This window comes from Taudactylus pleione, unplaced genomic scaffold, assembly GCF_031769625.1.
Source record: "Taudactylus pleione unplaced genomic scaffold, aTauple2 ptg000244l, whole genome shotgun sequence".
NCBI lineage: Eukaryota > Metazoa > Chordata > Amphibia > Anura > Myobatrachidae > Taudactylus > Taudactylus pleione.
This window is the reverse complement of record NW_028284646.1, coordinates 3,370,341-3,398,015: the sequence shown is the minus strand read 5'-3', so window position 1 is coordinate 3,398,015 and position 27,675 is coordinate 3,370,341. Positions and strand designations below refer to the sequence as shown.

At 44.7% G+C, this 27,675-nt stretch overlaps 2 protein-coding genes across 4 annotated transcripts in view; both read right to left on the bottom strand.

The window, feature by feature from the left end:
* LOC148516646 (glutathione S-transferase 3-like) overlaps positions 1-2,357 on the bottom strand; it is a 43,378-nt gene extending 41,021 nt beyond the window's left edge. The window contains exon 1 of the mRNA XM_088479690.1: positions 2,309-2,357. The gene's annotated coding sequence lies outside the window, so the exon portion shown is untranslated. The remainder of the gene's footprint in view (positions 1-2,308) is intronic.
* A 16,372-nt stretch (positions 2,358-18,729) lies between these two features.
* Positions 18,730-27,675, bottom strand: part of LOC148516644 (glutathione S-transferase A4-like) — a 41,453-nt gene continuing 32,507 nt past the window's right edge. For all 3 annotated transcript variants that reach the window (XM_088479686.1, XM_088479687.1, XM_088479688.1), the window contains 2 exons: positions 22,885-23,010; positions 18,730-18,932 (listed from right to left, as the gene is read on the bottom strand). In XM_088479686.1, coding sequence (XP_088335812.1) covers positions 18,810-18,932; positions 22,885-23,010 — 249 coding nt within the window. In that variant the 3' untranslated portion in view covers positions 18,730-18,809. The remainder of the gene's footprint in view (positions 18,933-22,884; positions 23,011-27,675) is intronic.

Sequence of the window (27,675 nt, the reverse complement as noted above, 5' to 3'; positions counted from 1 at the left end):
TACTGCATGTTGTGGCTGCAGTTCTAGCAAAAACGTATTATATACTATCTCTATGTGGGTAATTTTTAAGTCACTGGGCGAGGGAGGGGGGTCCGGTAAACTGGAAACCGCCCTGCGTTTGCCTATGTTACTGTATACTTAGGTCCATATTCAATATGGGGCGAAAATTCCGTTATCGGCGATAATTTATTTCCGATGATGTCATTTTCGCCTGTTTCAGTTCTGCCCATATTCAATTTCAAAGACTTTTCGCAGGTGCAAAAAATCTTTGCAAAAAAAACAGGGATTAGTTTTCACTACTGCAAAGGTGGCGAAAAAAAGTGCAGAATTGGGTGGGTTTTGAGGGTGCAGAATAAAAATAAATAGCCTGCCGCCTTTGGAATGTCCCCTTAATGTATTCTGTGTCAAAAAAATAAAAAAAAATTCTTAGGACACCCCAAAAAGGTACTTTAATTTTGGGAGCAAAAAAAAAATGTTGGGGAACAAACTTAAAAACTAGCGAAATTGCCTTAGGGGGGGTTCCCATGTATGTGGCAGGTGTTTTCTAGAATGCAGCTGGTAGCGGCAGGTGGATTTTTGAAGAATTCTTAAAAATTACTTTAGGGACTAAAAAATATGCTTGCACCCATTTCCATGTACCCCAAATTTGATGGGACTAGTTTTTTTGTTAAAAAAAAAATAAAGCTAAGTGCTATTCTTCAACACTTCTTCACAGGCGCATTTATGCACCTGCCGCGGCTATTTAAAAACCCCAATTACCTTTAGCAGGCCAAATCGGGGGTACCCATAGTGATCCCCCATATCAGACCATCTTTTGGGGGGTGACAGCATGATTTCTGCAAAAACTGACCGGACTTTACGATACCTACCTTACCATTCTGCTAATTGAGTACGGGGATAAGCGGCCACGCTCCCGATACTTTATCCCTACAAAAAACGTCGATGATGGCGAAAAGTCCAACCTCTGACTTTTCGCCTCAAATTGAATATGGCCCTTAGTATATTTAGAGGCTTTTATCCTCTTTTATGGCTATGTTAGATCCAGCTACCTGGTGATTGGACAGAGTAGCAGGATCTTCTTCTGTATAAGCTCCTTAATATAAGGAATGTTACAACTGGGTCCCACACATTTCTATATGATCAATGTTATAAACCATGCATTCCATATTGGACTATGTGGAAAAACTAATGTGTTTTAAAAAAAAATATATAGGAACCACAATGAACAACAAATTATATAATATAAATATAATGATAATATCCAATAATGATCTTATAATAATGTATTGGCAATAGGAGCATTTCCTGATTTCAGTTCTCATTACCTAGTATTATCACAGTATAATATCCCTGTGAGTATGTTATTTCCCCCATTAACAATGCCTGAAGGGAATCGGTATGGATGACCACCGGGCTGATGAAATCCAGACGCTGGCAGCCCGAAGGGAAATGATCCCGACAGGGCAGGTAAGTACCCTCTCGATATCCCTCTCCCCACCCTAACCCTCCCTTAGAGGTGCCTAACCCTAGCCTCCCCCCTAGTGCATAACCCTAAGCTCCCCCCAGGGGTGCCTAAACCTAAGCCCCCTGCCCCGCATCCTAAACCTAACCCTCCCGGGGGGGTGCCTAACCCTAACCTTCCTACAGGGGTGCCTGACCCTAACCCTCCACTTCCCCTAGCCTAATCCTAACCCTCCTGGGAGGGTGCCTAACCCTTACCCCCCCCCCCCCCACATGGCTAACAGGTCCCGACACCTGGCTTACCTATTTTCGGTATGTGGGCGTCAGGATTTCGGCGTGGGGCTAATGATAGGCGTCGGTATTTAGATGCCTATCATTAGTAGGCAGATCACTGGTTTAGCTGGATCTAATTTCATGCTGTTCTAAGAAACGCCGTAATTTGGCACTATGAATGCAATGTTTATTCTATATATGTAATATATTGTGCATTCGTAACTGTGCAGCATTTCACTAAAAAGTAATAGAAGACTGCATTCACATGCCCACACAACAGTTTTCTTTTGGGGGGGGATAAACCACAAAACAACATTTCAGCATTTCTGGTAAGTGCATTTCATCCTTTGAGGGCCACAATTAAGATGAAATGCATTTACCAAAACAGAAAACACCTGCATTTATCACTAGCATTTTTCTAACTCTAGTCTGATAAGCAGTTTAACAATGTCAACATAATAGTATAGGTTATCAGGTAAGGAGGAAAAAAGTTCAGCAAACATCAGCAAACTACCTTCTGCAGAGAGCTGAGCAAAGCGCTGAACATACAGACAAGCATACAAGGAAAGCTTACCCAATATGCAGGTAAGGAGTCCAACAGCAGATGTGCACACAGATCGCTCACTGCAGCTACTGCCAAAAACAAGGGCGTGGTGTATGGTGTAACCCAGCAATCAGGGTGCAGCATGCTGCTAGATTTACATATAGAAGAACACACACTTTCCTGATGGTTTTACAGTTTACAAATGAGACGATAGACCCTGGGAGGGTGAGCATGAGGAATCCTACTAGTACCAATAATAACTGTACAGTGTAATACAAGTAACTGACACTGTTCAGCAGTAGCCATAATGTTAGTAAATCAGGATTCCTAGCCTACATATTGTGCTCAGCACTCCTCTGCTCTGTGGATGTGAGGGACGGGTGTAACATCTGTCACCGCATTGATCGCTAGATTCACTATAGGCTGATCTGATTGGATAGGCGGGTGTGTCCCCTTCCTTCCTCGACCTTCTCTCCTGATGCTCAGCGCTCCGTTGTAGAGACCGGCGGGGTCCCAGCATAGAAGAAAATGTACTTCCACATCCACAATGGCACTGCACGTAGCAGAATGCCCTGTTTTTTTCTCTTGTGTAAATCACCAATGATGAGCTTAAATTAATATCTTAGGTAAGGAGAGACATGCCTGCTCTCTATGCAGTCACTAAGCAGTAGCGATGTCAGCTTCGATATAATTAGGGGCATATTTTTTATTACTTGTGGTCTGCCTCCGGTACTTATGTGCCACAATGTATCAACACGAGTTGTGGAATGTAGCCCACAGGCTACAATAGCTAATGGCATCGATTAACTGTTGTGGCGAAGGAAAGCATTCCGGAGCTTGGTAATTTTGCCAGTTGAACAGCCCCCATAGAAATTTGGGGGACTGCTTTTGGGAACAAAAACTGAGGGAGCACAACAGCGGTCTCCCCTTCTTACATATTGGGGATTCTTCATTTCTTAGGGTACTCCCTGTAAGCAGCTTTTTGGGGGGGATATCCCACAAAACAGCATTGATAAATGTGCCCCTGAACTGATGAATTTTAAATGTTACTTGAAAAATATATACAGTGCATCCGGAAAGTATTCACAGCGCTTCACTTATTCCACATTTTGTTATGTTACAGCCTTATTCCAAAATGGAATAAATACATTTTTGTCTTCAAAATTCTACACACAATACCCCATAATGACAACATGTAAAAAGTTTTTTTGAGATTTTTGCAAATTTAATTAAAAAAAAAAACACAAAAAAAATCACATGTACATAAGTTTCACAGCCTTTGCTCAATACTTTGTTGATGCACCTTTGGCAGCAATTACAGCCTCAAGTCTCTTTGAATATGATGCCACAAGCTTGGCACACCTATCTTTGGGCAGTTTCGCCCATTCCTCTTTGCAGCACCTCTCAAGCTTCATCAGGTTGGATGGGAAGCGTCGGTACACAGCCATTTTCAGATCTCTCCAGAGATGTTCAATTGGATTCAAGTCTGGGCTCTGACTGGGCCACTCAAGGACATTCACAGAGTTGTCCTGAAGCCACTCCTTTGCTATCTTGGCTGTGTGCTTAGGGTTGTTGTCCTGCTGAAAGATGTACCGTCACCCCAGTCTGAGGTCAAGAGCACTATGGAGCAGGTTTTCATCCAGGATGTCTCTGTACATTGCTGCATTCATCTTTACCTCTATCCTGACTAGTCTCCCAGTTCCTGCCACTGAAAAACATCCCCACAGGATGATGCTGCCACCACAATGCTTCACTGTAGGGATGGTATTGGCCTGGTGATGAGCGGTGCCTGGTTTCCTCCAAACATAACGCCTGGCATTGACATCAAAGAGTTCAATCTTTGTCTCATCAGACCAGAGAATTTTGTTTCTCATGGTCTGTGAGTCCTTCAGGTGCATTTTTGCAAACTCCAGGCGGGCTGCCATGTGCTTTTTACTAAGGAGTGGCTTCTGTCTGGCCACTCTACCATACAGACCAGGTTGGTGGATTGCTGCAGAGATAGTTGTCCTTCTGGAAGGGTCTCCTCTCTCCACAGAGGAATGCTGTAGCTCTGACAGAGTGACCATTGGGTTCTTGGTCACCTCCCTGACTAGGGCCCTTCTCCTCCGATCGCTCAGTTTACACGACCGGCCAACTCTAGGAAGAGTCCTGGTGATTCCAAACTTCTTCTATTTACGGATGATGGAGGCCACTGTGCTCATTGGGACCTTCATTGTGTATAGAATTTTGAGGACAAAACTTAATTTATTCCATTTTGGAATAAGGCTGTAACATAAAGTGTGGAAAAAGTGAAGTGCTGTGAATACTTTCCGGATGCACTGTACATTATTATTATTATCCTTTATTTATATGGCGCCACAAGTGTTCCGCAGCGCCTTACAAAGTACATAAACAAATAATTTAACAACTGACTTACAGTACAAAATAGGACAAGGACATGGATAATATACATTGCTACATTAGTGACCATAACACCTAGATATGCAACAGAGCGTAAGTAACCAAGTGTTATGTGCAATGGTGGGGGGTAAGAAGTAGGGGAAAGTAAAGAGAAGCACAAGAGGGTAGAGGCCCTGCTCGTAAGAGATTACATTCTAAAGGGGAGGGGCAGACAAACAGGTGTGACACATATGGGGTAAACAGGGAGGAAGGAGCATGTTGCAGCAAGTTAGGATGGGAGCTGGAAGGCTTTGATGAAGTAGTGGGTCTTGAGAACCCGTTTGAAGGATTGTAAAGAAGAGGAGAGTCTGATAGGGCGAGAGTTCCAAAGGTCGGGAGCAGCAGAGGCAAAATCTTGGAGGCGGGAGAAGGAGGAAGTAATCAGTTGGCATGAGAGGCGGCGTGCACTAGTTGAGCGAAGGAGGCAGACAGGAGAGTGGATGGAGATGAGGTCAGAGATGTAAATGGGAGAGGAATGGGTGAGGTCTTTGTAAGCGAGTGTGAGAACCTTGAATTGGGTTCTAAAAGGGAAGGGGAGCCAGTGGAGGGCTTGTAGGAGAGAGGAGGCAGATGTAGAGCATTTGGAGAGGAAGATGAGTCGAGCAGCAGCATTGAGGACAGACTGGAGAGGAGAGAGATGGGAGTTGGGGGGCCAGATAGGAGAGGTTTACAGTAGTCCAATCTGGATATGACCAGTGAGTGCATGAGGGTTTTAGGGGCATCCTGGGTGAGAAAGGGTCTAATCTTGGAAATATTTTTGAGATGGAAACGACAGGACTGTGAGAGTCTCTGGATATGTGGTTTGTAGGAGAGGGAGGAGTCCAGGATAACTCCAAGACAGCGCACTTTGGGGCTTGAAGAGACAGTTGTGCCATCAATTGTTAAAGAAATAGTGGGAAGTGAGGTTATGTTGGAGGGTGGGAAAATGATCAGCTCAGTCTTAGACATATTGAGACATCCAGGAAGAGATAGCAGAAAGACAGTTGGAGATACGAGTGAGGAGAGAGGGGGAGAGGTCAGGGAAGGAAAGGTAGATCTGAGTATCATCAGCATAGAGATGATAATGGAGGTCAAAAGAGCTGATGAGTTCACTTAGAGAGGACGTATAGAGGGAGAATAGTAGAGGTCCAAAAACGGAACCTTGGGGAACACCTACTGTAAGAGGCTGTGGTGGGGAAGAGTGTCACGGCTGCCGACACTTGAGACTCCTGGAGGAAGGCAGGCCTACTAGGCACAATAAACTGGGGTGGACTTAGGAATGACCCTTTCATGAAACTCAGTAGCACAGGATAAAAGTAATATAGATTTTATTCACAGAAGAAATATAATTAGCAAGGTCTCACGTAAAATCTCAAACAGCACAGAGGTTCACATATGCAATAATAAGTATAGGAGAAAATCCCCAAATATATATATGCAGTCTTTAACATATAAGAACTAACGTGGTAGGGAACCCCAAGTCCAATATGAGGCTAACCCCTCAGGATGGCATTGAGGACCTTTGCCAGGGTAGGACCCTGTAGTAATGGAAATCCGGAGCAGAGCGAGCCCTGCAGAATAATATAGATCTGGGACAGGATCGAGCCCTGTGGTGCAGGGAGAGACAAAGCAAACTTGAGCCTTGTGATGCAGTGAGATCGGAGCAGGGTTAAGCCCTGTAAGGTGATGAGATTCCAGGACAGGGTTGAGCCCTGCGGCGTGGCTAGGGTTCGAAGCGGGGTTGAGCCCCATGATGCAGAGAAAGTTGAAGCAGGGTTGAGCCCTGTGATGCAATGAGATTCCGGAACAAGGTTGAGCCCGGCAGCGTGGCTAGGGTTCGGAGCGGGTTGAGTCCCGTGATGCAGAGAAGGTTGTAGCAGTGTTGAGCCCTGTGATGTGATGAGATTCTGGAACAGGGTTGAGCCCTGTGGCGTGGCTAGGGTTCGGAGCGGGTTGAACCCCGTGATGCAGAGAAGGTTGTAGCAGTGTTGAGCCCTGTGATGTGATGAGATTCTGGAACAGGGTTGAGCCCTGTGGCGTGGCTAGGGTTCGGAGCGGGGTTGAACCCCGTGATGCAGAGAAGGTTGTAGCAGGGTTGAGCCCTGTGATGTTATGTGATTCTGGAACAGGGTTGAGCCCTGCGGCGTGGCTAGGGTTTGGAGTGGGGTTGAGCCCCGTGATGCAGAGAAGGTTGTAGCAGGGTTGAGCCCTGTGATGTGATAAAATTCTGGAACAGGGTTGAGCCCTGCGGCGTGGCTAGGGTTTGGAGCGGGTTGAGCCCCGTGATGCGGAGATGATACTGTAATGGTGCAGTTGACAACTGTAACAAGGATGAGTTCAATATCCACAGGAACGGAAAGACAACAGGCAAAGTAAATAGTGCAGCAAAATGATGAAACCACAGTGGTGGAGCAGTAAGCAATACTTAGGCAATAGGAATGCTGGGCTCTGTAGTGCGGCTGGTAACTGGCATCAGAAGTTTATCTGGAACATGAGCGGAGACATAGCAAAGTCCACAGCAACCCACAGGCACAGCAGGGATCTGGCAGGAGTCCAATAAAGACCTGAAAGTAACGTTGCACAGACACTGAGACACTGTTAGTAACAGACTTTATACTAGAGGTCTGTGATCCATAGGAAGTTTCAGAGCATGTGACCCAAATCGAATCAGGTTTGAAATAATGAGCAATCTAGGAATACCACAACCCTGATGACACCTTGGAAACAGATGATCACTTTAACACTCTATCCCCTGAATGAGAAGCACGCCAGCAAGCAGGATAGCTCCTCCAACGACCACAATGGAACTTTGGCAAAAGTAGTCTATCTTTATGTACTGAAATAGTCGCAGTCCTGACATAGATGAGTCATGAGAAGAGACAGAGAAGGACCGGTCTGAGAGGTAGGACGACAGCCAGGAGAGAGCAGTGTCGCGTAAACCAAGGGAGTGAAGGATTTCCTGTATATTTATGTTATAAATGCACATAAATACTGTATAACTGTATAGAGACTAATATAAAGCCTGTGCGCACATGTCAATCAATTTAGGCAGTTTTGACAGGTTTTAGAGTGACTTACCCGTTGGCGGTCACGGACTAATTCACAAGTGCATGACTGAGCATGCGCAGAAACACAGAAGGTATTGTTTTCGGAATCCCAATAACTGCCTTCTGTAACATCGGAGGGACAGCGTGTTACCACAATCGCTATCCCTGCTTAAAAAATTGCTGAATAGCAGCCATAAAATGTAATAATTGATAAAAAATTGTGACGTGATGTTGCCTGATGATATTCTGGGCAACATCGTCACTGTTACTGAATAGAGCCTTAGTAATTACTAAGCAATGGCGATGTCAGTTTCGATATAATTAGGGGCATGTTTATTATTAATTGTGGTCTGCCTCCAATATTTAAGATTCCTTATTGCCACAATGTATCAACAATGCGTTGTGGAATGTAGCCCATAGGCTACAATATCTAATGGCATCGGTTAACTGTTGGGGCCAAGTAAATCATTCCAGAGCTTGTAAATTTGGCAATTAAGCAGCCCCCATAGAAAGTTGGAGGGACTGCTTTTGGGAACAAAAATTCGGGATCCACAACAGCGGTCTCCCCTTATTACATATTGGGGATGCTTAATTTTTTAGGGTGCTCCCAGTAAACAGCTTTTTGGGGGATATCCCACAAAACAGCACTGATAAATGTACCCCTTAAGTGATGATTTTTAAATGTTACCTGGTAATTATCGCAGTGTAGAGGTGACGGCCACATGGGGTAATTATTGCAGTCTAGTCGTGGGTGATGGCAGCATCATCAGTTAATTATAATGCAATAATACAGAGTTTCCCAAACTCTGCCATTACAGTCTAGGATTTAAGGATATCCATGCTTGAGTCCAGATGGTTAAATTAAATTGACTGAGGTATTAAGTCACCTGTGCTCAAGCATGGATATCCTTAAAACCTGGACTGTAATGACAAAGTTTGGGAACTTCTGCCAATATATTATATTGCCATGCTCTACTTTGGACAGAAATAGTCATAGTTGGCAGGGATACAAACAATCTGCAGCCAAAAAGACCTTATGACATTCATAGAATTAGTTATTGGTATTATTCTCTATATAACACCACCATAGTATGCAGTTCTATACAGAGACTTGTATCTTAATTCATTTAATTTTTAATTGACTGCAAAGTACCATGTATGTGAATCCAAAACCACTTCTGATCAAAAGCAAAAGCTAATCAGGATCTTTTATATGTTAAAACTGTTCCTGAGGGTATATCCCTTGGCAGGGGCGTATTTAGAGAGGAGGGAGCCGGTGTTCACTCACCATCTGGGGCCCACTCCTCTCTCTCTGGCGGCTGCGCCATACTGACACATTCAGTAGACTCCGAGCACTAGTCTGTACACCAGGAGAATGGCATGACAGCCATTTTCACGGTTATTTCAATACTGTGCATGCGCAGAACGCCAGGAAAGTGGCCGCTGTGGCCACTTTCCAGGAGTTCTGTGTAGCGCCTCTCCAGCCGACATGGGACATCGGAGAGGTAAGTATTTGGATGTATGGGTTCTGTGTAGCGCCTCTCCAGCCGACATGGGACATCGGAGAGGTAAGTATTTGGATGTATGGGTTCTGTGTAGCGCCTCTCCAGCCGACATGGGACATCGGAGAGGTAAGTATTTGGATGTATGGGTTCTGTGTAGCGCCTCTCCAGCCGACATGGGACATCGGAGAGGTAAGTATTTGGATGTATGGGTGCAGGGTGTGCGGTGTGGGCCCCCCTAAACCCAGGACACACCCATTATAGATATGCCCCTGCCCTTTAGGTCTCAGGCAGAACTGTGTAACCGATTTCCAAGTAGCATTGCAATATGACAAATGTGACAGTACTGTATACTCCAAAATCAGAATAAAGGGAAAAAATACAGTTACACAGCATAAATTTGTAGAGCAGATTCCCTCCTTTCCTAATGTGTGTTATCCCATGGCACACCTGATTAAACCGTAACAAGACAATCAATCAAACTTCAGCACTTTACTATAGCTGTACAGGTTTGGGTATGAATTCCCGGAATGTGAAATGCCGATGCCGGAAGCCCGACATACCAGAATCCCGACAGGGCAGATAAGTATACTAACCCTACCCTTCCTTTCCCCCTAACCCTCCCATAGGGGTGCCTAACCCTAGAACTCCCGGGGTGGTGCCTAACCCTAACCACCCCCCGGTGGTGCCTAAACCTAACCCCCCCTCCCGCACCCTAAACCTAACCCTCCCAGAATGCCGCGTTCCCGAGCTTACCTACTGAAAAAAAATGGAGGGCTGAGCATCCCAAGCATCTCTGCATTTGCAAAAGCTGCCATATTCCGATATATAACTGATTGTTTATTACATACCGATCACTATACTAATCCTGACTTGGAGGAAGCATTATTTCACCCATATGCCCCAGCAGCCTTGTTACACACCCCTAAAATACACATTCCTAAGATATTCTGTTCTAATATTTTATTCTGGGACACTTACACTACGTGGTTGAAGGTCAATACACATTTGGGGAAAAATCCTTTTTCATCCCCGTACATCCCCTTATGGGGTAATCCCTGTTTTCCCCCTTCACTTGACATTCCTCTTTTTAAAATGTGGAATCAAAAGGGAATCATGTCCATCAAAGATGTATTTGATCCGGGTGGCAATTTGCTCTCCTTTGTACAATTACAGGATAAATATGACATCCCTCGTACACAATTTTTTATGTTTCTACAAGTACGTCATTTCATTCAATCCTTAGATAATCCTTTATGGATCTCAGTTAACACAGATACAATGGGTCGCATTCTACTCTTATGTCGCTCAACCAAATTCAGAATAGCTCATTTATATAAATACCTGATTGAAATTCCTATACATGCTTGGGCACCAGTTGCGGAAGCTTGGCACACAGAGATACCCGAATTATGTGACTTGGAGCCATTTGTTGCGAATCTGGATCGTGTTTTACCCTGCCTTAAGTCAGCGAGACTTCAAGAAATTCATCTTAGAATTTTAAATCGTACATATATGTCCCCGGCCCAACTGAGACATTTTGTGCCACTGGAGGAGGGAAATTGTGTGAAATGTGACTGCTCTAATGCCTCTCTCTCGCATAACCTCTGGTACTGCAGAAAGATCCATAGATTTTGGAATAAAATTTTGTGTTATCTAAATAATACAATACATCTTAAATTGTCCAAAAATGCGGCAGCTCTTATTTTCGCAGAATTTTCAATATGGGAGTCTGAGTCCTCCTTGGGCCCATGGAAACCTGCTCTGAGAGTCATGGTTACAGTAGCTAAACAACTTATCCTTAATTACTGGATCTCAAAATCAGCACCTACACTAATGGAATGGAAAATTGCGCTGCTGGAGGTCATTTATGCGGAGAGACGTATGGCTATCTTTAACATCGAAAGAGGGGTACGGATTTTTTCCAAAAAATGGGAACCATACATACAATGTTTACCGGTCCAGATTCGGAATAACATATGGAAAGTCTTTGATCACACGGAATGGTTTATGCTAAGAAATATCACTTAAAATGCCCCTATTGTTGCTATTTATATGTAGCTCTCTGTGAATCCCCCCAGACAAGGTATCTCTCACCTTCTGTCAGTGATTCCCCCTCTGTTTCACCTTTCTTTCTTCTTCTGTTTCTTTTATCATTTTATTCTAACTCTCCCCCTTTTTCTAATATAATTCTGCATTGATGAAGATTATATTGACGCAACGATTGACTGATATACCGAAGCTGATGTGATAATTGGTTAACTCAAAATTCAATCGCTGCTTACACTGGCTCTATAAGTTGCATAGTTTGAGTGACATTGATTGTATATTTACTTGCATTTCTATACGGTGTACTATATCGATTTTTTTATACAGTATTTGTAATTTTGTAATTTTCTACATTATATTATATTCAAGTACTTTGTTTCTTTGTACTTTGACATAATTTCAATCTATATTTGTACTATTTTCCAAAAAAGTTTGAAAAGATTAACAGTAGTTTGTATATTGTTTGTTCCAAGAAACAGACTAGTCGTTTATCAGATACTTTTATTTTATTTAATTCTTGGATTGTGCAATGTATAATTGTTTTATTGCTGTTCAATAAAAAGATATTTAAAAAAAATAAAAAAATAAAAAACCTAACCCTCCCAGGGGGGTGCCTGACCCTAACCTCCCCCCAGTGGTGCCTAACCCTAACCTAACCCTCCCCGGGGGGTGCTTAAACCTAACCCTCCCCCCCCCGCGGCTAACGCTAACCTTGTCTCCGCTTACCGGACTAAAGATAGGAGTTGGTCAGATGGCTTCCCGTGTGTCGGTATTCTATCAACATCCCGCTGTACATTAACATTTACTGTGTATACCTGCAGGGATGTCAATCACTTCAAATTCACTTTTAGTAGAGATGAGCAGGTTCGATTTTCTGAAAACCTAACCCGCCTGAATTATGCATATCTGAGTGCTTTCGAGCACGATCTCGGGTTTTCCCACCAGACTAGAAATCCTAAATGAGGCAACACGTCATCTTCCAGACGTCGGATCTCGCATGTTTTGGATTCGATAAAAGTCCCTCCCTCCTGATCACGGCATCATCATTACCGCATGCAGGGGGAGTTTCTGAGTACCTAGAAACCCCCCGACGGACCATTTCCCCCCTACACTCACTGGCCGCATTGGAGGCGGAACCAATACGGCAAGCTCTGCCTCCAGACAACAGCAAAGTACGTCATTATGGTGCAAGGTGGCGGTGCCTAATGATGCGAGGTACCTGCCCTCATTAGCAACCTGCTGCTGCATCAAAAGTTGTGTGTTTAGTGTGTATGCATGTGTTAGTGTATATATGTGTATTTATGTTACTGTGTAAATGTGTATATATATATTAGAGATATGCGCCAGACCATTTTTGCAGGATATGGATTTGGCTTTGATTCGTCATACGGATTTGGATCTGGATTTGCCAAACCGCCGTGACTGGATTTGGACATAATTTGGCCTTTTATTGTTCTTAGAGTATTATTAACTTCATTGACATTAATTTCCAGTCCTTTCCAGTCAATTTAGACCACCTTACAGCTCACAATATTGTTTTCACCTTTATAGGCCAAAGGTTCCAGTGAGCTGGCTGGTTCCTAAGTGACAGAGCAATGGCACAGACACCGCAGTTTAAAGCACATCTAGGAAACATTACCACACAGCAGTGGCAGAAATTAAAGGTAGTGCAAGGTGGAATTGTCCTTGGGCCCAGCCAGCAGAGTCACAGTACTTGTATACACAGTGGGCTACGGCCCAAGGAGTCACAGTGCTTTTATACACAATGGGGTATGGCCCAAGAAGTCACAGTGCTTGTTTACACAGAGGGCTACGGCCCAATGAGTCACGGTGCTTGTATACACAGAGGAATAAGGCCCAAGGAGTCACGGTGCTTATATACACAGAGGGCTATGGCCCAAGGAGTCACAGTGCTTTTATACACAATGGAGTATGGCCCAAGGAGTCACAGTGCTTGTTTACACAGAGGGCTACGGCCCAATGAGTCATGGTGCTTGTATACACAGAGGGCTATGGCCCAAGGAGTCACAGTGCTTGTATACAGTATACAGTAGAATACAGCACAAAAAAAGCTTTTTTAACTTTTATTAATTTTTTTAATTTAAAAAAATATATATTTTTCTTATTTTTTACACTGGAGCAGATGGGCATGAGTACAGCGCAGCATACATCAGCCACTTTAATCAGCAGAGTATAGCACAGCATACATCAGCGTGCCTTGCAGTGTGCCCCTCTATACACAATCATTTAACAGCACAGTCACTTGTGAGTCTGGAGTCTGGACACAGGCTACAGCCACTTTAATCAGCAGAGTATAATGCAGCATACATCAGCGTGCAGTGTGCCCCTTATACAGTTACTTAACAGCACAGCCACTTGTGAGTCTGGAGTGGACACAGGCTACTACAGCCACTTTAATCAGCAGAATAGTGCATGGTACATCAGCGTGCAGTTTGCCCCCTACAGTCACTTTACCAGCACAGTCACTCTGAACACAACCACTTTACCATATACAGAGAGACATTGATGAGCAGTGCGCAGCGTGCGAGTGAACAGTTAAATGGTCCCGGCGTTATACAGAAACTAACTCTCGCGAGAATCCAACGTCAGGAGGATGACGATCGGCCTCGAAGTGGGATCCTAGTCAGGTGGGAATACCTGAGCCTCATCTCAGGTGGACTCGGATCCCCAGGTGTTCAGAGCTGTTCGGATTCCACAGCAGCCGCTCCTGATTGGCTGCTGTTCCGCGAGCTGTGATTGGCTCGCGGACGGCTCAATATTTCATTGAAGCGCAGGCTATGCTCTGTCTCCCGTGACTCTCAGCCACCCGGTGCATTGCGCACCGCTGCCCCCGAGCCCGGGCCTGAATTCCCAGCAGTCCCCCCCTGATGGTGGCCCTGCTCTGGGGCGGGTGGTGGTGGCGGAGGTGCTGCCTGCCCTGTGTGCAGTGCCAGCTCCCTCACAGTGTCAGGAGCTGAGTGCTGCACTTAATGCTGCAGTGCAGCACCCAGCTCCCGTCACTGAGGGGGAGTTTGCACCTTGGTGTCACCCCTCGAGAGGTGACACCCTGGTGTGGCCTGCTGCCCGCACCACCTTTGTGATGCCACTGCATATATATTATATATGTGTGTGTGTGTATGTGTGTATATATATATATATATATATATTAGGGGTGTGCACCGGCCACTTTTCGTGTTTTGGTTTTGGATCTGGATCTTTCTTTGTGTTTTGGATCTGGATTGGTTTTGCCAAAACCACCCTTCCGTGTTTTGGGTTCTGGGTTTTGTGTTTTGGATCTGTATTTTTTTTTAAAAAAGCATAAAAACAGCTAAAATCACAGAATTTGTGGGTTTTTCTGCTCCTATGCTATTATTAACCTCAATAACCTTCATTTCCACTCATTTCCAGTCTATTCTGAACACCTCACACCTCACAATAGTGTTTTTATGGCCAAAAGGTTGCACCGAGGTAGCTGGATGACTATGCTAAGCGACACGAATGGGCGGCACAAACACGTGGCCTATCTAGGAGTGACACTGCAGTGGCAGACAGGATGGCAGTTTGAAAAACTAGGCCCCAAACAGTACATAATGCAAAGAAAAAAAAAGAGGTGCAAGATGAATTGTCCTTGGGCCCTCCCACCCACCCTTATGTTGTATAAATAGGACATGCACACTTAACAAACCAATCATTTCAGCGCCAGGGTCTGCCACATGACTGTGGCTGAAATGATTGGTTCGTTTGGGCCTCCACAAAACAAGCTGGCAATTAATGTGTCCCTGCACAAACTGGTTCTACGGAGGCAAGATGTCGTCCTCATCCTCCTCATCCACCGATTCCTTGGATAAAACAGGAAAAAGGGATTTAGGTTACTTGACAGTAACTTTTTATGAACGCGCTGCAGGTGCCGTATAAGGGAGGATGTTCCTAGGTGGTTAACGTCCCTACCCCTACTTATTTCACCTTTACATATGGTACATATGGCAAGACAGTTGTTGTCCGGATTTGGATAGAAATATTGCCAGACCAAAGAGGTGGAATGTTTGGTCTTCTGCCCAGGCATGACCGTGATGGGCTTTTTCATCCCACGGACAACAACTGTCTCCCCCGGAGCCTGATTTAAACAAACCACATCACCATCAGAATCTTCCTCGCCAACTTCCTCCTCAGCGCCAGCTACACCAGTATCCTCATCCTGTTGTACTTCAACAGTGACATCTTCAATTTGCATATCAGCAAGTGGACTGTGGGTGCTCCTTTCAGCACTTGCAGGGGGCGTGCAAATGGTGGAAAGAGCCACCTATTCCCGTCCAGTGCTGGGAAGGTCAGGCATTGCAACCGCAACCACACTTGGACTCTCCTTGGGGATTTGTGATATCTTCTTAGAACGCACAGTTCTTCGCTGTGCTTTTGCCAGCTTATCTCGTTTGATTTTTTTAGAGGGAGGAGGGCTTCCATCGTCATGTGAAGCTGAACCACTAGTCATGAACATAGTGAAAGACCTTAGACGTTCCTTGCCACTCCGTGTCGTAAATGGCATATTGGCAAGTTTACGTTTCTCTTCAGATGATTTAAATGTTTTTTTCAAGGTCATTTTCCTGAACTTTGTAATTTGGGATTGTATGTGCCCTCTACTATGACATTGGGCATCGGCCTTGGCAGACGACGTTGATGCCATGTTATCGTCTATGTCATGACTAGTGGCAGCAGCTTCAGCACTAGGAGGAAGTGGTTCTTGATCTTTCCCTATTTTATTTTTATCGGAGAAAGTTTGGTCCTCCATTTATGTTATATTGATATATACATGCGGCTAAGGCGCACACAAACACAGAAAATAATTTTTTATTTTTGTTGGAGACTAGTGCACTTTGTGGGTTACACCACCCTTTAAGAAATGAGTCAGCCGGCCCTTTACTTATGGGACACAGGCGCACGCTTGGCGCTGCTCCTATGTTGATGCACGTGCAGCCACAGTGCACACAATTCACAAACACAGTAAAAAATGTTTTATTTTGTTTGGAGTGCCCTTTGGGGGTTACAGCACCCTTTAGCGGTCAATCCAGCCAGCCCTTTATTTATGGGACACAGGCGCACGCTTGGCACTACTTTGTTGATGCACGTGCGGCTACTGCGCACACAATTCTCAAACACAAAAAAATATATTTTTTTATTTTGTTTGGAGTGCCCTTTGGTGGTTACAGCACCCTTTAACGGACAAGCCAGCCGGCCTTTTATTTATGGGACACAGGTGCATGCTTGGCGCTGCTCCTTTGTTGATGCACGTGCAGCCACAGTGCACACAAATCACACACAGAAAAAATATATTTTTTTTGCACTTGGGGGGAACACCCCTGATGGACAGAGCACCCCCTGAACAACACTACAGCACCCCTTTAGGACTGGGATACTGCACAGGACTTTGTAGTGGACACAGCCCCTATGGACAACTGACTGCACAACACAGTCCAGCCAGCCCCTATGGACAACAGCAGCACAGCACAACACTGCACTACACTACACTACACAGCCCAGCCAGCCCTAACTCCCACCCTCCCTCTTCACTGTCCACAGCCGAGTGAGAAAATGGCGCCGACGCGGGTACCTTATATAGGATCCAAAACCCGCGAGACCCGGAAGGCGGGATGATGACGTTTTGCCTCGATTTCAGATCCGAGTCAGGCGGGAAAAGTTGAGCCTGACTCGGATCGGCCTCGGATCGGGGGGGCTCGGGGGGGTTCGGATTTCAGAAATCCGAACCCGCTCACCCCTAATATATATATATATATATATACACACATATATATATATATATATATATATATATATTATTCCTTGAAAATGGGTCATTAAACCCAAAACGTCAGATTTATCTGGGCTATTTGTCTATTTTATTTCAAATAAGAGAAGTCCGGGGAGTGCCATCCCATTGCATGTATATACACATACAGTATTGTGCAAACGTTTTAGACAGGTGTGGGGAAAATGCTTTCAAAAATAGAAGTGTTAATAGTTTATTTTTATCAATTAACAAAATGCAAAGTGAATGAACAGAAGAAAAATCTAAATCAAATCAATATTTGGTGAGACCACCCTTTGCCTTTAAAACAGCATCAATTCTTCTAGGTACACTTGCACACCATTTTTTGAAGGAACTCCACAGGGAGGTTGTTCCAAACATAGAACTAACCACAGATCTTCTGTAGATGTAGGCTTGCTCAGATATCTTCATGTAATCCCAGATATTTTAAATTGTTTTAGTGGGTTTATAGCCCTATGGTATTTTCTACCCGATTTGGGGTTTAACACCATTGGTATTCTTATGTGTTGGAGCAGGTTTGTAACTTTCAGATACTAGATGCCCCCATATAAAAATCTAATCCTTATCAATCAACAGGAAAACAGAGATTAACAGTTTTAGTTTATTGCAAATGAGCCCTCTAGTGGTTTGTTTGTGTATACTATTTTGGTAGGCCCTCAGGGTTCTCACAGAAAGAAGCAGCTGACTTGCACCTATAGGCTCAGGATAAAGATATATACATTGCATGCGTGTGTATATATCATGTCCTGTGTCTCACTTGTGATGTCCTGAAGAAGACCGCGCTTCATATATATTCATACATATATATATGCTGTATATATAAATATTTAAAGGGCAACCTAGATGTGCCAAAACGGTTCTAATCTAATGTCAAATTCTATGTTTCTGTATATGTTTGAAAATCCCTCCCCCCCCCCCAGAGAAATTTGTACTAAAAGGTAGGATTCGTACTAGAAGGAAGATACATTTGTACTAGAAGGAAGGATTTGGTCTCAGGGTGGAAAGAGTATAGTTATTTATAATATAAGGTAAATGAATATTGTAGCAAAAAAAGCAGATAACAGTAAACAGTACAGATGTGTCTACATACATCTTTCTTCCTTGTCCATTAAACAGCCCTTCTAGTCGCGCCATGCCGTTGTGTGACTCGGTAGCGCTGAGCATCTTTTCGTGCGACTTTCTACCTTCAAGTGTATCTAATTCGAAAAGTAATGCTGTAACACATTGTAGTATTGGCATGCAGATACAGCCGCACTCGCACACAGTATATATTCATGCCACATAGCATTTTAATCAGCAGATGCTGCTTGTGCGTCCTATTCACATTGCTTTGTGAATAAAAGGCATTTGAAGGTAAAAAGTTGCATGAAAGGACCCTCTGTGCTACTGAGTCGCACGACGCTCACGCGTTACGTCTAACGTGACTTGTAGCACACGGAGGTAAGATGTATAGTATGTGGACACATCTGTAAGTATAGGTGAATGCTGTGGAATCAAACTGCAAGATGACCACAAGTCAGTAATGCTGCCCAGCAGGTTGGGAGTATTCAAGGTTGTTCTAAAAATATTGCAGAGATGATATTTTAATTTTTTTTTTTTTAATAAGACCAGAAAATATTAACATTGGAATTTTAATGTAAATCTGTAATATGCAAATTACATGGCATATTCCAAGTATGTTGGTAAACATCTTCACTTTAGCTGTAAAGGATTTTCTTCACAGTGCCCACATACACTGCATCAGCCATCGGCTTCTTCTGGCTCCCCGGCTGCAGGAACTTCTTAATTGTTGGGATCTCACTAGTACTTTTTTTAAATGCCTAAACAGTGCAAAATAATAGCGGAATGTTATTAATGTGACAAAGAAAAGGCATGCCAAAAAAGTTTTTTTACTTTCTGGATCGTCATCAAAGAATAAATATTCACCGAAATAAGTATCATTATAAACACATGAATATCAAATATGTCACAAATACATACACATATCAGTACTCAATTAGCACATTCCCAGAGTTTAGATACAGCTAAACACTGTGGGGTCTATCCAATAAGTTTGCAAAAGTGAGTTTGTTTCATGAAACTCGCAAACACGTACTCCCGAGAAATGCGAGATGCAATTAGAACTGCCTATTTGCGGTAATCCCATAAGTTTGTGTGATTTTTCTACAAAATGTGACCTAGGAGAAGTGCATGAAAAAGTGGGGAGAACATCCTGGACCCCTAAAAAATTACTGTTAGCAGAACCATGTAGAAGGCTGTTAGTGGGCATAAGGAAAGTACTGGAGGTTTTTAAATGGTGTCAAATGGCTGATTTGTGCATTTTTTTTTTAAATAAAAACAGTTATGAAAGCAAACTTTTTTGTTTAATCACAAACAAATTAAACAAAAAAAAGCAAATAAAATAAAATTGTGATTTTGTGGTAATTTGAGGCCACTTTAAAAAAAATTCAAACAAATGAAAAAAATAAGTAAAAGAAAATAAAAAAAAACCCTTTAATTAAATTTGGGGTACCTAAACTAACAAAAAAGTTGATTTTGGGATAATTTTGGGCCATATTTTTTTTACCACAATAATGAAGTAATAATTGGCCCAGGTCAACTAGTCAAAAACTTCCAACTGCCCAATTGGTCATTAAGGAAGGAGGGGTGGGTTCCAAGGGATTCTGAAGCAAGTCCCAACATTTTTAACTTAAAATAAAGATTTTCCAGATTGTTTCACACCCTCAGGGGGGTGCGCACAAACAACGCAAATTTTATGTAGAAAATCAATGCGAGTTTGGAATTGGATTGCAAGTATAATTGGCAGTGTGAGTCAGAGTCGTAGCTAGACTTTTTGGCGCCCTGTGCCAGAAAGAGCATTGGCGCCCCCCTCATTTTTCAAAGGGACATGATGCACCCAAAAAAGGGGAATTGCCTCATAGGGAAGGGCCAGGGAAGAGATAGGAGAGGCCAGGAGATGCTGGGGATGAAATAAGAGAAAGTGAGAATGATAATAAACAGAAATTTGACAGGCCCAAACAGCGCCCCCTGACCTGTGGTGTCCTGTGCTATGGCACCGCCTGCACTACCCTAGCTACGGCCCTGGTGTGAGTTCCCTGTGCGAACAGTTCACAGGACCTGAATCGCACCTAATTGGATTGACCCCTGTGTGTATTAGACCCCTGTGTGTATAGAAATAAACAATGTGGCTGCTGCTGACTGGGACTGATTGGAAGCATAGTCAATGTATCTTACACATGAGACAAAGCAGGGATCATAGCTAACTCTGGAGCATGGAATTAATATTCATAGGTTTTACATTTTGAATGCACTTATGCACATATATGTAGCATTAGCACCTATTTGTGCCAGTAAATGCTAGACTAGGCTCCAAGCCACCATATTTCTGTTTTATAGTAACTCTAATAATAATACATAGCTATATAATACAGGGTGAGAGAGATTTTCATGGCTATCTATTTCAAATCTCTCATGTAGAAAAAAAATGTTGTGAGTCAAACTGTAGAACATGCAACATGCTCCATAGCAACACTTAACACAGTCTACTTTCATGGAAGACAAACAGACGAAGTACGACCATACTTGCCGACATTCAGCTCCCTCCTTCCGAGATTGAGCTGAATATCTGCTTACAGTGGGGGGCGTGGCCGGCAATGATGAAGCATTGGGGGCAGGGCCACGAAAATAATGGCATTGTGAAGCGAATGATGCGATTCAGCGTAATTCATGTCACCGCCCTACCCCCCCTGCTGCAGGGGCTTCTAGTTTACTCTGGGGAGAGGCTTGCCTGCCGGGGGGGCCGTGAATGGCACCCGATTGGGCTACTTCACACCTGCCGGTTTTCACCGTCCGGCAAAAATCCGGGTGTTTTTGTGCCGGGTGTGAAATTTAGTGGTAGATGGAAGCGGGCGGGTCCTTTCACACAGCATGGGCATGGCACGGTCGCCGTGTTACAGCCGGGAATATCCACTGAGAAAGACGGCTGCCGTGGGTTTTTTTTGTTTTTTTTCGGCCTCCAGGCCGCTCGCTAAGCTGTGGGTGACCACCCACAGCTTTTGCGGGCGGCCTGGCGATGGTCACGATTATCGGAGACCCTGTGATAGGGTCTCAGCTCTCGCAAGCCCGAGTGGACTTCCTGCTCTAATAGAGCAGGAAGTCCACTACTGACATCACGAGTGATGTCAGCAGGGCCGCCCACAAACGCCAGGCGTTCCTAAGGGAACGCCTGCGTTTGTGCAGCCACCACCCTCCCGCCTACAAAACGGGGCAAGCTATCAATCGGGGCAAGCTATCAATCAACATCGACAGCCGCCCCGTCTTGTAGCGAGACCCGTTGCGACGGAGCTGCCATCGCAGTAGGGTCTCGCGTATGCGCACGCCGGAGGCGGCACATGCGCAGTCGGGGACCATCGACCCGCTTACAAGAGCTGTGCGCTCGCGAGCGGGTCTGAATCAGGCCCTGAGTGCCTGAAAAAAAGGGCCAGCTTCTGCCTGGTTTTTTGCTGGCCGGGAAAAACCGGCAGGTGTGAAATAAGCCATATTCAGGAGGCTCCCAGCCAAATTGGGAAGGTAGGCAAACCTGAGTACGACTAGTATTTGTTTATTTACTTACATATTTTACCATGTAGTAATTTTTCTTTGCTGCATTTTTACACCGTAATATCACAAAATACAGAATATTACATGGATCTATACTGTGTGCTATAGAAAACATATCACTTGACAACATTTTTATTGCCAGTTGCACTTTAACTGCAAACAGCATACTATCATGTAATGGAGCCCAGATAAGGTGGGGTGGATGTGCACCTGCTACCAGAGATTAGCAACTAAAGCAGCTCCAGGCAGTTAGAAATGTTACAGAACAATTTGTGGGCACTTTAATAACATACTATAGATTAATAGGGAATGTTTTCATCAACCAGCTTGTGCATAGGGTCAGATAGGGTCAGAGGTTGAATAATGTTAAGACCTCATTTGATTGCTAAACTCTGTCAACCACAATCAGGTGGACAAGTCTTTACTGGTCAAGATTCCATCTCCATACAAGTAGAACGGGATGCGGACAGAATCCAGACAGCGGGGATTCCGGCTTTCAGAATGCCGGCGTTCCGAATGTAAATACTGGGGTAAGGGGGGGGGGGGTTGGTTTAAGGGTTAGGATTAGGCACTAGGGGGAGAGTTAGGTTTAGGCTGAGGGGGGGGGGTTATGTTTAGGCTGCGGGGATGGAGGGTTAGATTTAGGCACTGGGGGGGGTTAGGTTTAGGCTGTGGGGAGGGAGGGGTAGGGTTAGGGGTTAGGTTAGGCTTACCTACCTGGAGGCATCGGGATTGCAACCTGGTCGGGATACCAGTGTAGGGATTCTGACCGCCGGGATCTTGAGTGCTGGCATCCCGTACCCGTCCCAAGTAGAACATTTAGTCCTGTCTAGTAACATACACAAGCAGGTGGCAACACTAACCACTGAGCCAAGCTACAACACCTTGCTGTTCGATAAGGCACCACTTTCCAACAGCCTCTGGTTAAGGTTTCCAGCAAGCAGACTAGAAATAACTTGAACTATAATAGATAACATACATAAATGGGGAGTTGCCAAGCAGACAAAACACCTGGAACTTATGAGTGTTATATGTCACTGACATAACACTCATAAGTTCCAGGTCTCCCTAAAGAGATACACCATATGTGTGTGCTCTCAGGCAAATATGCAGTCATCTGTAATTGCAACAATAGATATTGTCATATTGTCAAACACCTTGAGCAATTCTTACCTGTAAGTTAGGAAAGTTCTGTAGGATGTCACCATGGAACTCTTCCACCATCAAAATCGTCTCTAGCAGCTGCACATCTGCCAAACTGAACTGGTTTCCGACTAAAAATTTCTTATTTTCTAAGGCCTAAAATTATAAAAGTAAATAATAAATGAAGTCCACACACTAGGTTTTTCGCTAGCATGTTCCTTATCCTGGCAATGTTGAAACTATGGCAGGTGTTCTCAACCACAATCCTCAATTACCACTAACAGGTCATGATTTCTGCATGTGGAATCACGTGGGATAATTACTGACCCAGCAATAGATGAACTTACTTGTGCATAATTAAAGAAATCCACAAAACAAGAGCGGTTGGTGGTACTTGAGGATTAGGCTTGAAAACCCCTGGAATAAGGTATGTTGGACCCACCAGTAATTCATGTTATAAAGATCCACTGTAAAGTCTAGAATATGATATTTTCATTATATCTCACATATATACCATAAATACATTGCATCCGGAAAGTATTCAGAGCGCTTCACTTTTTCCACATTTTGTTATGTTACAGCCTTATTCCAAAATGGAAAAAATTGATTTTTGTCCTCAAAATTCTACACACAATACCCCATAATGACAACGTGTAAAAAGGTTTTTTGAGATGTTTGCAAATTTAATTTAAAAAAACAAAATAAAATCACATGTACATAAGTATTCACAGCCTTTGCTCAATACTTTGTTGATGCACCTTTGGCAGCAATTACAGCCTCAAATCTTTTTGAATATGATGCCACAAGCTTGGCACACCTATCTTTGGGCAAACTGCCCATACTTCTTTGCAGCACTTCTCAAGCTCCATCAGGTTGGATGGGGAGCGTCGGTACACAGCCATTTTCAGATCTCTCCAGAGATGTTCCATTGGATTCAAGTCTGGGCTCTGGCTAGGCCACTCAAGGACATTCACAGAGTTGTCCTGAAGCCACTCCTTTGATATCTTGGCTTTGTGCTTAGAGTTGTTATCCTGCGGAAAGATGAACCATCGCTTCAGTCTGAGGTCAAGAGCGCTCTGGAGCAGGTTTTCATCCAGGATGTCTCTGTACATTGCTGCATTCATCTTTCCCTCTATCCTGACTAGTCTCCCAGTTCCTGCTGCTGAAAAACATCCCCACAACATGATGCTGCCACCACCATGCTTCACTGTAGGGATGGTATTGACCTGATGAGCGGTTCCTGTCACGTCCAGGGTTTCACGGCATAGTGGTCGACAGGTAACACCTGTGAGGTCACTGTGGCGGGGGGTGTCTGGCAGTAGCGCTGGTGTTTGGAGAGGGGCATTGGCTGTGCGTGGTTCTGTGCGGGCATATTGTCACTCTGGGCTGGTGAGGCCTGGTGGTGCTTTCGTTCCGTTTGGCATGGTCACCGCCATCTTGCCTCCGGCCATGTAATTCAGCCGTCCAATCCTGGTGTGTCACGTGCTCTCTGTGGCCAGTCATGGTACGGCACTCGGTATTTAGGGAGGTCCAGAGCCTCTCTTCATTGCCAGTGCAACGTGTTTCTCAGCATAGCTGAGAGAGAGTTCCCTGAGCTCACCACCGGTTTCCTGTGATACCTGCTACCTGCCTGCCTGCTTGTCTGCTCCAACCCCGCTGGACTACCCTGCATCCTCCATTACCTTCCCCTTGCCTGAGTACCTGAGTCTGCTGTTCACCCTGCACCTTGTCTCCACTGACACTCTGCTGGAGAATCTTTCCTCAGCCTGCATTCTTCTTTTCAGCCACCACACCTGATTTCTCCAGCCTGTCATCAACTGGACATTTCCCTATTAACCAGTAACTACCTGGACATTTTTCATTGCCCATCACTAACTGGACTTTTTCCCATTAATTCACCTCAGCTCCCAAGTGCACTTAAGGCCTCATTCAGAGGCGGCCATAGGATGCAAGTGGTCGTTCTGAAACAGGGCGGCCGCTTGCATCTTGAACGGCCGCCTCCATGTCAGTCGTTAGGCTGTGGGTTAACATCCACAGCTCTAACGACCGCTAAGGGTGATGGTCGCGATGGTCAAGACCATCGCGACCATCGGGGCTGACGAGACCCTAAGGTAGGGTCTCGTCAACCTTAAGCCTCAGGGAGCTTCCTGCTCTGTTTGAGCAGGAAGCTCCCCACTGACATTACTGATGATGTCAGTGGGGCCACCCCCAAACGGCAAGCGTTCCGACAGGAACGCCTCCATTTGGCCGGGCACACCCCCGGCCCGCCCAGCAAACGAAGCAAGCTGTCACTCAACATCGACAGCTCGCCCCGTCTGCTACGAGACCCCTAACGACGGATCACCCGTCGTTAGCCGGGTCTCGCGCATGCGCACGATGGAGCCGGCTCCGACGTGCGCATGCGCACTGGAGCAACATCGACCCAGTTGCGAGCTCGTAGAGCTAACAACTGGGTCTGAATAAGCTCCTTAGTGCTACATCTGGACTTTAGTTTTTGTCATATTCATGTCTATCAAACCACTCATTAAAAGTTCCACCTTTTCATTTAAACCTGCTTCAGTGTCTGCTCCTGTCACCACCCCGGGCCCACAACAAAACCAGAACCTCACAGTGCCTGGTTTCCTCCAAACAGAATGCCTGGCATTGACGCCAAAGAGTTCAATCTTTGTCTCATCAGACCAGAGTATTTTGTTTCTCATGGTCTGAGAGTCATTCAGGTGCATTTTGGCAAACTTCAGGTGGGCTGTAATGTGATTTTTACTAAGGAGTGGCTTCCGTCTGGCCACTCTACCATACAGGCCTGATTGGTGGATTGCTGCAGAGATGGTTGTCCTTCTGGAAGGTTCTCCTCTCTCCACAGAGGAATGCTGTAGCTCTGACAGAGTGACCATCGGGTTCTTGGTCATCTCCCTGTCTAGGATCTTTCTCTCACGACCGCCCAATTTAGACTCTAGGAAGAGTCCTGGTGGTTCGGAACTTCTTCCATTTACGGATGATGGAGGCCACTGTGCTCATTGGGACCTTCAAAGCATCAGATATATTTCTGTACCCTTCCCCAAATATGTGCCTCGAGACAATCCTTTTTTCTTCAATTAAATTAGCATAATGACAACTACCCCATAATGACAACTTTTTACACGTTGTCATTATGGGGTATTGTGTGTAGAATTTTGAGTACAAAAATTAATTTATTCCATTTTGGAATAAGGCTGTAACATAACAAAATGTGGAAAAAGTGAAGCGCTGGGAATACTTTCCAGATGCACTGTAAACAATAATCTACAATATGGAAACATTTCATGATTTTCTGGCAAAGTATAAAGTAAAATCCCATGTTTATTTCATAGCAAATATGCTATAAATGTCCACCGACACAAACACAGGTGTGTTCATTACTCATTGATACATTTTAAAAGATCCACAGGAGGAGCTAATTATTTCACTTGAGATACTGTTAGGAAACCTGGAAAATATGCACTGTTTGGGGTCCTGAAGACCGAGTTTGAGAACTTGTGATCTAGTGCTTACATAGCAAGCAGTGAATAAAGCGGAGATTCACTTTGTAGGGGTGTGTATTACCATTTATGACCTCACATCGGACCTAATTATAGCATTGGCCAGGCAAATAACAGTATTTTACAGGAGTGACTTTAATGGAATGTGCGGAGCATAAACTAAAAATTAAAAAAAAAATACCAATAGGTTAAGAACTGCAAATGTAATAAAATAACACTGATCTGTTAGGTGTACTTTAAATTAGGGATGAGCGGGTTCGGATTTCTGAAATCCGAACCCCCCCGAGCCCCCCGATCCGAGTCGTATCCGAGTCAGGCTCGACTTTTCCCGCCTGACTCGGATCTGAAATCGAGGCAAAACGTCATCATCCCGCCTTCCGGATCTCACGGGTTTTGGATTCTATAAAAGTTCCCCGCGTCGGCGCCATTTCTCACTCCGGCTGTGGACAGTGAAGAGGGAGGGTGGGAGCTAGGGCTGACTGCTGTTGTCCATAGGGGCTGTGACCACTCTGTCCATAGGGGCTGACTGGGCTGTGTTGTGCTGCTGTTGTCCATAGGGGCTGGCTGGGCTGCGTTGTGCTGCTGTCATAGGGGCTGGCTGGGCTGTGTTGTGCAGTCAGTTGTCCATAGGGGCTGTGTCCACTCCAAAGTCTATAGGGGCTGGCTGGACTGTGTTGTGCAGTGTCCCATAAAGGCTGTAGTCCTAGAGGGGTGCTGTAGTGTTGTCCAGGGGGTGATCTGTGCATCAGGGGTGCTCCCCCAAAGTGCACTCCAAAAAAAAAATTTTTTTTTTCTGTGTTTGTGAATTGTGTGCACAGTAGCCGCATGTGCATCAACAAAGTAGCTCCAAGCGTGCTCCTGTGTCATAAGTAAAGGGCAGGCTGGCTTGTCTGTTAAAGGGTGCTGTAATCCCCAAAGTGCACTCCAAACAAAATAAAAAAAATATTTTCTGTGTTTGTGAATTGTGTGCACTGTGGCCGCACGTGCATCAACAAAGTAGCGCCAAGCGTGCGCCTGTGTCATAAGTAAAGGGTCGGCTGGCTCATCTGTTAAAGGGTGGTGTAAGCCCCAAAGTGCACTCCAAACAAAATTTTTTTTTTTTTCTGTTTGTGAATTGTGTGCACAGTAGCCGCACGTGCATCAACAAAGTAGCGCCAAGCATGCGCCTGTGTCATAAGTAAAGGGCCGGCTGGCTCATCTGCTAAAGGGTGGTGTAACCCCCAAAGTGCACTCCAAACAAAATAAAAAATAATTTTCTGTGTTTGTGAATTGTGTGCACTGTGGCTGCACGTGCATCAACAAAGGA